We start from the raw sequence: 12,386 nt of genomic DNA, 5'->3' as shown, positions 1-12,386 counted from the left end.
CCTAGGTGACATTAGGGGTCTTGGAGACCCCTGATGTCTCCATAAAGAGGACCTGTCACATATTTTGCTATCACATAGAGGGGTTTTTATTAGCCCCCGTATGTGATAGCAATAAAGTTTAGTGGGGAAAAAAAAAGTGAAAAAAAAATTAAGTCCCCCGCCCCCCAAATTTAAAGTTACACCATAAAAAAGAATAAAAAAACAAAAAAAATGTTTAAGTCCCCACCCATACATACACGCATGCAAACATGCGTCGGGGGCGCATACGTGCAAAAAAGACGATTACGCCGCACATGTTACATATCGCCGCGAACGTCGCAGTGAGAGCAATAATTGTAGGGCCATCAATCACTGATAACACTAAACTGTTGAGCGGTAAAAGCTTTTAAAGCGTCGCCCATAGCAAATTTTGGGTACGGTAATTTTCTGCGATTTCGCGGGTGCGCGCAATTTTAAAGCTTGACATGTTTGGTGTCTATTTACCCGACGTGACCCGATCTTTTATATTTTACCAAAAAACTGGGTAATAATAAATGTTTCCTAACATAATGTTAAAACTTTTTTTTCCCCAAATTTTCTGTAATTTTTCCTAATTATAGTAAAAAATAAAAACCCCAGTGGTGATTAAATACCACCGAAATAAAGCTCTATCTGTCCCCAAAAAATGGTATAAAATTAATTTCAGTACAGCGCTGCATGACGGAATAAACGTCAGTCAAAGTACCGCAGCGCTGAATACTCAAAAATGGCCTGGCCAGGAAGGGGGTCTAAACACCTGGTCTTGAAGTGGTTAAGGGGATGAGTGTTTTTCGCTCACCCCATAATTCTCCTTAAATTCACATAATAAAGAAAAACTCGCTTATTAAGGAGTAAAATGAACAAAGAAAGTGCAAATAAACATACACGTCAATGATTGGGTATTGGTGGGAAATATGGGTTGTGGCACAGATGTACTTGTTGCTCCTCTGTGTTCTTCATCTGAATATGATTGCAACACATTTGCTTATTTTTTTATATTAAAATATTTCTTTCTACAGGTGCTCCATGGGAGTTTACCTTCAATGTGAAGTTTTATCCACCTGATCCTGCTCAGCTTACAGAAGATATTACCAGGTAATGGCTCACCAGAGCCTTTTATTAGTTTTAAAGTACGTTTGAAAATAAACTGAAATTCTTTACTGTATTAAGAGCACTGGTGACTTTTAAAGGGTAATTTCACTTTCCTAGGCAAATTTGGAATGATGGAATTATTGCCCAACCCCAACCAAATCTACCCACCGCCCCATCCCCGGTGCTCTTACCTGTCAATGAACGCTACTTCCGCCTCTGCGGCTGCCGATGTGGGTCCCTACACAGCAGATCAGCGTTCTTCAAATTACACTCATAAATGGTGAGCACTCATTGGTCACATGAGAAACACTGCTGACCAGTGAGAAGCAGTTCTTAGCAAGAAGCACTTCTTATTGGTCAGCACAGTCTCCTGACCAATGAGCGGTCGCCATTTGGGCACGTTGGTGGGGGTAATTCCATTTTCCCATATTCACATTTAAAGTGATTCTTTTAAATTGTTTGAAACTGTAATGGCTTGTGTTAAGTGAGTTCTGAAAAATGAAGGCCTAAAATATGCAGGAGAATTTTAATGGCTCAGTTTGTTAAGATTAGATGCCCCCCACCTGCTGTTGTTGAGCACAGTCATTCAGGCAAGTTAGAAAACCCGACTTCCATTGTAACCCTGCCACTAACCTGCTAACAACAGTCTGTTTCCTTGCCTCAGTAAAAAAAAAATGAAATCAGTTGTATTGTTCATGTCTATGGACACTCTCAGAGGGTTATGTTCTTTAGTTCTGGTGGTCCAATACAAGTCAGGTTAGTATATACAGTGTGGCATTGCATCTCTGAACACTATTCTACACTGCATAATGTGCTCCCTGTGAGTGTTAACGGGTAGTTGAACTCAGTTAACTGTATCATAAACTATACTTTTGTTTGTAGTCCTTTTTTTAAAATTTCTAAATAAAGTACCATATACACTCATTTGATTTTCAATTCCTTTCCTAGGTATTACCTGTGTCTCCAGCTGCGACAAGATATTTTAGCTGGGCGCTTGCCATGTTCCTTTGCCACTCTTGCTCTTTTGGGTTCTTACACAGTTCAATCTGAGGTGGGAGACTATGATGAAGATCTACATGGCACAGAATATGTCAGTGAGTTTAAACTGAGCCCAAATCAGACCAAGGATCTGGAGGCTAAAGTTGCAGAACTGCACAAGTCTTACAGGTGAGACCAGGCAACTTAGATCAGTGGCATTTATAATTGGTTAAGAATTATATTTTTGGTAGGGATTTTTTTCATTTTACCAACAAATATTAAGGTGTCAGTTAGACTTGTGAAGATGACAACTTTCAGACAGTGGGCATCTACAGGGTACAGTAAAGAGGTTCTCCACGTAGACTTCTAGTTAGTAGGGATGGACCAATATCATTTTTTCAGAACCTATACTGATTATGGGCTAACTTTAAGGCCAATAACTATAATCCTTAGCCTCCAGCAGTGGCCCTGAAAAGAGACATATGTCACAAAAATAGTTTTCGCACATACAAAATGTATTTATTTTTTATTTTTGTAGTTCTTTGTAGTTTATGTTTCTTTAAACTACAAGTTCTTTGTAGTTTAGTTTTTAACTAAATTGATTGTATTTTTAATTATATTGCAGTGATCTTGTAACTTTTTTTTTTTACATCTCAGATCAATGACTCCTGCCCAGTCTGACCTGGAGTTTCTGGAAAATGCCAAAAAGCTGACAATGTATGGCGTGGATATTCACCATGCTAAGGTATGTGTCGTGCATTATTGTTAATGATATACATAATTTTAAAGTTGAAATACACATTCTGAATGACTGACACATTTACGTTTCAGTTCAATAAGACTAAAGTTCAATTCAGCTATTGCTGAAATATTAACTACAGCAGAGTTGGGTTTCACTATTGTTTATAGGGGGAATGTGAGAAGCAGGTTTCTCTCGGTCTATAGGTGCCCTTCCCCACCCCACATATCCGTATGATCATACAATCGATTATTCAATGCAGCAAAAAATAATCAAATCAATTAAAAACCGCAAACCAAAGAGCCTGTATTGGGTTAATTTAGCGAACACTTGATCGATTATGAGTCTGCCAAGATGATCGGCTGTGATGGAATTTGTGGAATGCTTCAGGTCAAATATCTGTGTCTCGGAGAACTGATTGTATGCCAGATCGAATAAGTGATCGTTTTGAATAGATTGAGTTTACATTTTATAACTGATAGATCATATTTTTGTTCAATATTTTCTGTGGATAAGCAAATTCCTAACAATAGAATAGGTGTTCCATCGTTCAATATTTGAATCAATGAGAAATCACATGTTTGTCAATCATGAACTGCTGCACGTATGGCCACTTTAATATTCGATCCGTGTGTACCAAGCTTTAGTTAGCTGCCTATGCCTAGCTTTTTTAGGTTACAAGCTTTGGCATAGCATCTAGTGTAACACAGTTTCTGGACAATCACTATTTGAGTTAGCCCATGGACAGGGCAAAGCTAGCCTAGAATTTAACCTTTAAGCACTGCCCTCTGCACTGTGATGCTATCTAGACCTGTGTGTACTATGTCAGTTAGCATCAGAGCTCTATCCAGTTTCAGAGATGTGGTACAGCCTCTGGTGTAACCCGGTCTCTGATGACACTCTGTGTAAGTAAACCTCTGGAAGTGGCAAAGATAACCTGCTATGTCACCTTTGGTCACTGCGCTCTAGATTGTGGCACTTTCCAGGCCCTTGCGTACTGTGCCAGTTAGCCGCAAAGCACTCTTCCACAGTTGTGGCACAGCTTCTGTTGTGACCCAGTCTCTGCAGTCTCACTTTCTGAGATTTGTGGTTAGGATATCCTGATATATGACCATATCTACTGTGTGTGTGTCAATGGACCCTGCTTTATGACACTTCTGAGTTCTTTGTTTATTGAGTATGGCCAGTTGGGCTGCACTAACCACAGTTAGCTCACTGTTTTGACCGTTGGGCACCTTTTTTTTTTTAAAAAAGAACCTCCCCACCTTTTGTACTATAGTAACAGTCATGCTTGAGGGAACTCAGACCCCGTTCACATAGAGCGATTTATCGCGCGGTAATTCCCACGATATCGCGGCAATTTACCGCGCGATATCGCTCTCCAATGCTTCTCAATGGGGCAAAGGGTCCTGCTGTCGCGGGTCGTGTGTCGCTACAGCAGGACCCTTTTTGGAGCGGATTTTGCCGCGATTCAAATGCTTTCAATGCAAGCATTTGCGCGATATCGCGCGGCAAATCTCGCGATATCGCGCAAAATGCAAATTGCGCGACAAACGCGCGATTTGCATATCGCGGAGTGTGAATGGGGCCTTAGTGTTGTTGTCATCCACAAGGTATAGTGTTGCATGTGCTCCTTTCCTGTTTCAAAGCTTAAGAGAAAGCATCTTCACCTGCTACTACTGCTGCTTTTAAAGTATATTGTGGATCATATGGTCTCCGGTACTGTTTCACTCCCTGCATACAGTGAATTGATCACCTGGCAGCCTATGACTCATCAGTACCAAGTGCTTGGGTTTGTGCTACACAAAACGTGCTAAAAATGCACATATTCTATGTTGCTCATATGTGAATGTGGGCTAACTCTGTTGGGTGCTGCAGGGAATGAGAGATGTGACTAGAGCAGTGAAGTGCTTCAGTCCCATGCCCAACCTTCCTCACTACTTGTCCATTTACAAAATGCATTGTAGTTTTATCACAGAATATAAGGCGTTCTGTGATTGGAGAAGGAGAGATGATATTTGCCCCCTCTTTTCCTCCTCCAATAACAGAACGTCTTTTATTTTTCTGTGAATAGGTAAGTAGTGGGGAACACTTTGCTCAAGTTGCACCTCTCACTCCCCTCAGTACCTGGAAGACCAGCATTATTTGTAAGAGCTGGCAAGCTTGAAAGGTAAGATTTTATATTTTGCAGCAGCCCTTTACACATAGAAGGCATCTTTTTAATGATCATTTACCTAGTATAGTGTGTAAATTATTATATTTTCCAGCGTTCTGCTCTAAGCGTTGCTGGAAAATCCAGGCAAAAAGTGCTTGTATCTTATCAGCTTTGGTTTTACTCTACCAGATTAAATGCTCTGCACTGTTGTACAGCTTTTATATAGTATTGTTCCATGCACAGTATTTCAGAGTGACAAGGGTAAGCTAACCTGTTGTGCTTTTCAGGACTTGGAGGGTGTAGATATTAAGCTTGGAGTTTGCTCTGGAGGTCTCCTCGTCTTCAAGGACAACCTGAGGATCAACCGCTTCCCATGGCCCAAAGTGTTAAAAATCTCATACAAAAGAAGTAGCTTTTTCATTAAGATTCGTCCAGGAGAGGTACGTCATAAATATTTTGTCAGATTTTATTTGTATTTATCCATCTTCTGCTTTCATGGGGTAAAATACAATTTTCACATCTGCACAACACTCTTTTATCGATAAAGGTATAACTGCTAGAAAATATTTTTTTTTTTTAGTGTTTTGATGTTACATTTAAACACAGTTTTCTTATCTCCTTATCACCTCCTGCTCAGCTCAGCACCTTGGGCATGCAAGACTGACAAGTGTGATTAAAATGCCAATAGATGGCATGGATGTATTATTTGTTTTGTTGCCATTACCTTAATTTGTATATTTGGTCTTCCATAAATAATTGGCTGCATCATTAATCTGGAGTTCTTTAAAGCTATTTCTAATGCAGATTTTTAATTAAAGCTTTTGTATGGACAATTTAATGGATCTAAAAGGGCAGATCCACTTGCTATGTGTTCTCAGGACCATCATAATGCTCTTAATTGATGGATTGTTCTCTGCTGTTTCAGCAGGTATCAAGCACTATTACACAGCCTGCAGGGTCCCATCCATACACGGTGAATAGTAAATTTACATATTGGATGGAAAAGGGCTTTGTTGTTTATAGTTTTATTCTTCATCTGCGGCTTTTTGTAAAGTGGGTGTCGTGTGGTTGAGGCAGTCAATTATAGCATGGGCAAATTTTTTTGGATTACATGTGATTTTTGAATGCGTAGATATCTCTCTGAGCACAACATTTGAAGATTGCATGCTACTACATTTCACAGACAGTACTTTGATCTTCTGCTCTGCTCTAGACGTTATTCCAAAGCTGGATAATCTCTCTGTGTGCTGAGTGCCCTTTAATTGTCTTCATAATGTCCTTCTGACAGTTCAGAAATGAATGGACAATTACAGGTGGTTAACATTTTGAGCATTGTTTGTCATCATCAAGCTGTTTTCTAAGACCACTCTTTTTTGTCCCTGTAGATAATAGGAGCAGGTCATTATATCTGTAAGTGGAGCAGCACTGTGGTTGATTACTGTTGAGAACTCAGACTAGCTATAGGCAACCACCAGATGTGCAGGTTTATGCACAGAGTTAGACCAAGGCAAGCAATAGCGATCATTTTTGAAAATTACTTGTAGATTTAAGCATTCAACCAAGGGTTGTGTGCAGAGGTTACAGTGCGTCTGTATACATGCAATTGTTTACTAATCTGATCTGGCTTCAGTTCCCATTAGAGCTGTATCCACACATTTATATTTGCTTTCTGTGTGTCATATAACTGGAGATGGTGCCACATTAAAGCTGAACTCCAGGATAAGCAAATATTTTCTAAATACAAGAGACTTGTATTCTTTCTAGTGCTGCAACTAACAATTATTTTCATAATAATTAAATATAATAATAATCATTCATATATTTTTTTTTTCAATTAATCGACTAATCGGATTTAAAAAATATATATTTTATTTAAAACACACAAGTGGAGTTTTACAAACGTACTATTTCAGTATAAAACTGCATGCACAGTTTTTTGTAATCACCGCACTGGAATGCACGGCATTGAAGTACGGCGCATTCCAGTGTGGGCAATCACATTGCGGGCTGGAAGCGCATTTGGGGTGAATGGCACTGCATTGCATATTCCGCAGCAGAATTTATTAGGCCAAAACCAAAAATGTACTTTTTCCCAACTTTAAAAAAAATGTTTTAATAATTGTATGCATTACATTAAAAATTTTAATTAGTTTCATGGATTTTAAATAATCTGAATTGAAAAACTCCAAGCCAGTATAATAAAATAACCAACCTTTTATTTAAAATAACACACCAAAATTGGCACAATCATTGTTTTCATACGTACAGTAGGTGTACCCGACTTGTGTTTCCATTGGTGTGCACGCGTTCGCAGGGGTCTTTTTTTGTTGGTATTTTTAATTTAATTTAGCCTTTTTTTTTTTTTTTTTTACTAACTCTTCCATTGGTGTGCACGCGTTCGCAGGGGTCTTTTTTTTGTGGTATTTTTAATTTAATTTAGCCTTTTTTTTTTTTTTTTTTACTAACCCCCTATGTGATAGCACATTGGAGTGACAGGTTCCCTTTAAGGTGACATTAGGGGTCACTGGCTTTCTAACACAGAAAGCAGAAGAGGGGGGACGGGGCCACAGAGGGGCACAACAGAGAGGCAGCGCGGTCATGGGGGGACACAAGAGAGGCACCACGAGCACGGGAGCAATAGAGGCACAGGGAATGTAGTGGCAGAGTGGCTGTGACAGGTGCTGATACAGGCGGGGAGGAAAGGGGACACAGACAGCTGCATTCAGCGGCTCCCAGAGAGGAGGAGCGAACGGTGGGGCGGCGACAGCAGCAACTAATCGCAGAATCAACTATTCGTTAATGGGAATAGTTGACAATGATTCTCATTATCGATTTTCACCGATTAGTTGTCGCAGCCCTAATTCTTACCTAAACCTTGGTGTGCTTTGATTATTTCTTCCAGATCTGTGCATCAGTCCAATGTAAAACGTTGCCTCTGTGCAGGAGCTTCCTGAATTAAGACTACTCACTACTTCACCTTCTCCTTGTTAAAGGTGACTAGTCTTGTATCCGCTCCCCTCCTGTAGTTTTCTGCAGGTAGTCTGTAGTGGGTGAACTTGTCGGGTCCCTCATACACCTCTGCTGTCTGCACAGGCTATGTACAACAATGTGATGGCGTCACTGCTACTTTTTTAATGTAATGGCTAGGTTCACAAAGACATTTGGTGTGCACAAAGTTGATTTACATCCTTTGTGGTTATATATTTAGATCAAAGTTTTTGTGCCTTGAGGTTAACTTTAATAAACATTAGGATCTCTTTGTAGACATGAGCTGACAGTCCACATTGGCTTCTTAATAACACTGATGGTAGAGCTTTTTGATGCGAAAAAGTAGGTCATAATCTATTTTGCTCTGTTCACATCCCATCATTCGAGCTTATGTATACAGGCTGACAGTGTAGTAACAAACAACAATCTCTATGTGAGCAGCTGTTTCCTTTCTGTTTGCCTCTGACTAGACAGAACTGAGACATGTCAAACTGTGGAATGAGCATGCTTTTCTTTATTGTTTACAGTGGGCAAAAATGCGTTTGATTCTAAGACCACATAGCAATGGTTCTTTCTGTTTTGTATATTCTTCAGCATCAGGCAGACAATTCCAGTGGGGGCCCAAATATTATGGGACAAAAAAAATAAATGTCAAAATCCTAGTGAAAAAATACCCTTGAATTTAAAGCCGTCAAAGTGGATTAGATGAACGTCTGGTGGAACACATGTTTTCTCAACCCTAGTTGGGTTGTTTGGATGTTTTAGATGTTTTAGATGTTGTATATTAACATGATCTTTTCTCCCAATAGCAAGAGCAGTATGAGAGCACTATAGGATTTAAGCTGCCCAGTTACAGAGCTGCAAAAAAACTTTGGAAGGTCTGTGTGGAGCACCACACATTTTTCAGGTTGGTTCTGGATCCAAGACGTGTGACCAAACTATTTTTAAAATGGTTTCATGGTCTGCAAGTATTACACCTATATTTTCCTTTCAGGTTGACATCTACAGAGTCCATCCCTAAACACCGATTCTTGTCATTGGGATCCAAATTCCGCTACAGTGGGCGCACACAAGCCCAGACTAGACATGCCAGTGCGCTCATAGATAGACCTGCTCCACAGTTTGAACGCACTGCCAGTAAGCGAGCCTCACGTAGTCTGGATGGAGGTGAGTGTATGATGTTTTACCTTTTATTAACCTAGTATCTTATTACTGTGTAAGAATCTTCACTTGATCAACCCTTGACTGTGCCTGCTAACTTTCTTGTGTGAAGTATTAACTTCATTTAGTATTAACTAAATATCCATAGATTGGCTTAGTCGGTCTAAATCCCTTGAATTAAGTATTAAAATTAAACTGTAGCTCCTTTTTTTTTTTTAATAAAAGTAAATTGTCCTTTTAAAAATACAGGCAGTTTTGTATAGCAAAAGATACTGTGTAGGTCTCTTCTGCCAATAATCTCCTAGCTGCGCATGTGTGGGAGTTACATTATGCCAGCCGGCCAGTCGCTACGCCGAAGACCCCAAACCCGTAAGAAGACTGGGAGAAAATGGCACAGCCGTCAACGGAGGGGAGAGCAGGCAGCGCATTGCTGGAGGGCATTGTTTACTAGGTAAGTTTGCCATAATGTGCTTATATGCTGTGCATGCTAGCACATTATGTCAAACACCCCTAGAGCATGGTTTTTTTTTCCCAAGCCATTTACTTTCACTTAAGTGGACATGGGAAGGATTGGATTTCCATTAAGGCACAATCGTTTTCAGCTCTGAGAGTCCGGCCCTGTTTCTTGGTGCAGGATGTTTGAAAAATGTTGTGACTGTTTCAGAATTTCCTTTACTTTTAACACACACCTTCAGTAAAAACTCTTAAGCCTATCGTTTATCTACCAATAATAATTATCCTGACCCTAATTATTAACCTAAAACTTGCCTATCTATACATTCAAATTTAAGCTTAAAGTAGTAAACCTTTTTCTTAACCCTTGCAGTGGGCCTACCCCCGCACTGCAAGGGTTAAGTGCTCATTTTTGTCTAGGTTAAAAAATAAAGTTATACTAACCCGAATCTCCGAGCCAGCTGGCTGTCACAGCGCTCCCTCCAGCCTGTCTCCTCCAACGCTGCAGCATTAAAATGTTCCTCAGCATCCTCACATCTGTACACAGTGTATAGAACGTGATGATTTACGGCACCTTAGACCACTGCAGAGGAGGGGGAGAGAGGCTGGAAGGACTAGTCTAAGAAGAAGCCAGCTCCACGGTTCAGGTGAGTATAACTGTAGACATAAAAAGAGCCGTTAACTTTTGCAGTGCTGGGGAAACCCCACTGCAAGGGTTAATAAAAATGTTACCTGGAGTTCTTCTTTAATAGGTAATCTAACCCTATAGTTTAACCCTTTTTTTTATTTTGCGCTGTTAGAATGCACATTTTAGGCCTTAAAAATTGATTATATAATATATGTCTGTGGCAGTGAAAGGGTTGAATAAAATATGGAACCTGGAACTTCACTGGCTACTAACTTATTCTGGTTCCGTTTATTAGATAGTATCAAAGCCACAGACAGGGAACCAGAACGTCCAGAGCAAGTTTAGCAATAGCCCACATATTTCACAGGTTCCCCTTAATTCAAACACCAGGGAGAAGGTAAAATATATATATAAGAATAGCAGGATTGCTGTCATTGCAACAGGAAGACACATACAGTAAAAACTTGACCATCTATCTAACCCTTCCGCACTCTGTCCAAAACCACCCAAAAAAGTTTCTTGTCCATTGAGGAACACAAAGTCTTTCCCGCTTCAAATTATACTGCCACCTACAGGATGATTGGACACTAGCAAACAAAAAACTGTCCTAAGAGGATGGATCTTTCCTTCTGCTCTGCAGTCTAAAAGACTAACCTATTTGTGCTTATTTTCTTTCTTGTTCATTGAGGGACTCAGGATTCTAAGACAATTGGTATATACTGCCACCTACAGGGGGATTTGGACACTGGCAAACAAAAACTGTGACCACCTGGTATAAGTCCTTCCACTTTCCAGTTTTTTATTGGTTGTGTCCTAGGAGGAAGGACATCTTTTCTCTAGTGAGAAGATTTGTTTCTGTTTTTCTAGCCATTTGTTTCTTTCTTATTTTTTTTTGTTTAATAATTTTTCTTCCTTTTAATTAATAATTCATATACTAGCTGCTTGAGCTTGTCTCTTTATCCAGCTGTCCTGATAACTGTATCCTTAGTATAGGTTCATAGGTTTGGAGGCTGTACATGGACCCCACTGGGCTGGACATTTATTAGGACTGCCTAGAATGTGACCAGCGCCACAAGCAGGCACTGAGCTCTGCTTGTGGCACTTTCAAGACCTCACTGCATAGTTAGCCAATGAGTGATTTCTAGGTCCAAAGCCATGGAACAGCCTCTGGTTTGTCTCTGATGATTTATTAATGAGTAGGCCCTGTGTGACAAGCACCAAGTACTACTTTGTTTATTAGATGCGTTGAGTGTCATAATTATCCCCTTTCTACTGGTTCTGTGGAAAGGGTTTAATCGCTTTCAGACTTTCTCAGCTGGCAGTGCCTGGACCTGGGGGAATGGTGCCTACACCTGGAAGTGCTCCTCCTGTGTTACAAGAGGGGGACACTGGATGTATAACTCCTTGCTTCCAGGTTAAACAACAAACTAAATAGGTTTGTCTCCAGGTACAAAAATTATCTGGTGGAACCCGTGGATGCTTTGGTGGCTCTGTGAGATCAGTACAACTACACGTTTCCTTCTCTGAAACTCCTTTTCTTGTCTGCTCCAAAAGGAATTTTTCCTCCATTGTCTGGATGTAGTTTGGGCTGTGAGAGTCTATCTCTTAACTGCTGTTTCTTTCAGAAAGACTGGCTGCCTTTTCTATCATCCTGGAAGGTTCCCGTAAGGGTGTACTGGTACACCATCTCTAGGTGGCTCAGACCCCCTCCTCTGCCAAGGTGCATTCTAATAGATCTGTGCATGTTTCTTAGGCTTTTTGGCATCAAGCAACTGTTCCCAGATTAGCAAAGCTGCCCCCTGGTCTTCGGTTCACACATTCTTGAAGTGTTATCAGGTGGATATTGCAGTCTCATCTGATGACAACTTTGAGCATAATGCCCTTCAGGCAGTCCCTAGTTTTCTGTTGTCTTGGGCCTTTTAGTGTTTGTTTGCTTAGTTGGACTGCTTTTGCTTTTGGATGTCCCAAGGGTAAAAGACTTTGTGTCCCTCAATGGATGAGATAGAAAAAGGCAGATTTCATCAAAGAGATTAGTGAGCCCTCCACACAGCCTGCCTACAAACGCCCTAAGTAACTATAATCCAAGATCTGTTTGTTGGAACCAAGTAAATAGAGGAGTTTCCATTATATGTGCAGAAAGGACACCATCACTTTGCCATGCCTGTTAAAATACA

General features: G+C 40.3%; 1 protein-coding gene across 3 annotated transcripts in view; it reads left to right on the top strand.

Moving 5' to 3' along the window:
• The window catches only part of EPB41 (erythrocyte membrane protein band 4.1), a 120,219-nt gene that overhangs the window by 66,505 nt on the left and 41,328 nt on the right, over positions 1-12,386 (top strand). For all 3 annotated transcript variants that reach the window (XM_018563848.1, XM_018563851.1, XM_018563850.1), the window contains exons 6-11: positions 1,038-1,113; positions 2,059-2,277; positions 2,746-2,833; positions 5,270-5,422; positions 8,780-8,877; positions 8,965-9,137. In XM_018563848.1, the coding sequence (XP_018419350.1) occupies positions 1,038-1,113; positions 2,059-2,277; positions 2,746-2,833; positions 5,270-5,422; positions 8,780-8,877; positions 8,965-9,137 (807 nt within the window). The remainder of the gene's footprint in view (positions 1-1,037; positions 1,114-2,058; positions 2,278-2,745; positions 2,834-5,269; positions 5,423-8,779; positions 8,878-8,964; positions 9,138-12,386) is intronic.

Source organism: Nanorana parkeri, unplaced genomic scaffold (genome assembly GCF_000935625.1).
Source record: "Nanorana parkeri isolate BGI_ZX_2015 unplaced genomic scaffold, ASM93562v1 scaffold705, whole genome shotgun sequence".
Taxonomy (NCBI): domain Eukaryota; kingdom Metazoa; phylum Chordata; class Amphibia; order Anura; family Dicroglossidae; genus Nanorana; species Nanorana parkeri.
This window is presented reverse-complemented; position numbering and strand designations above follow the sequence as displayed.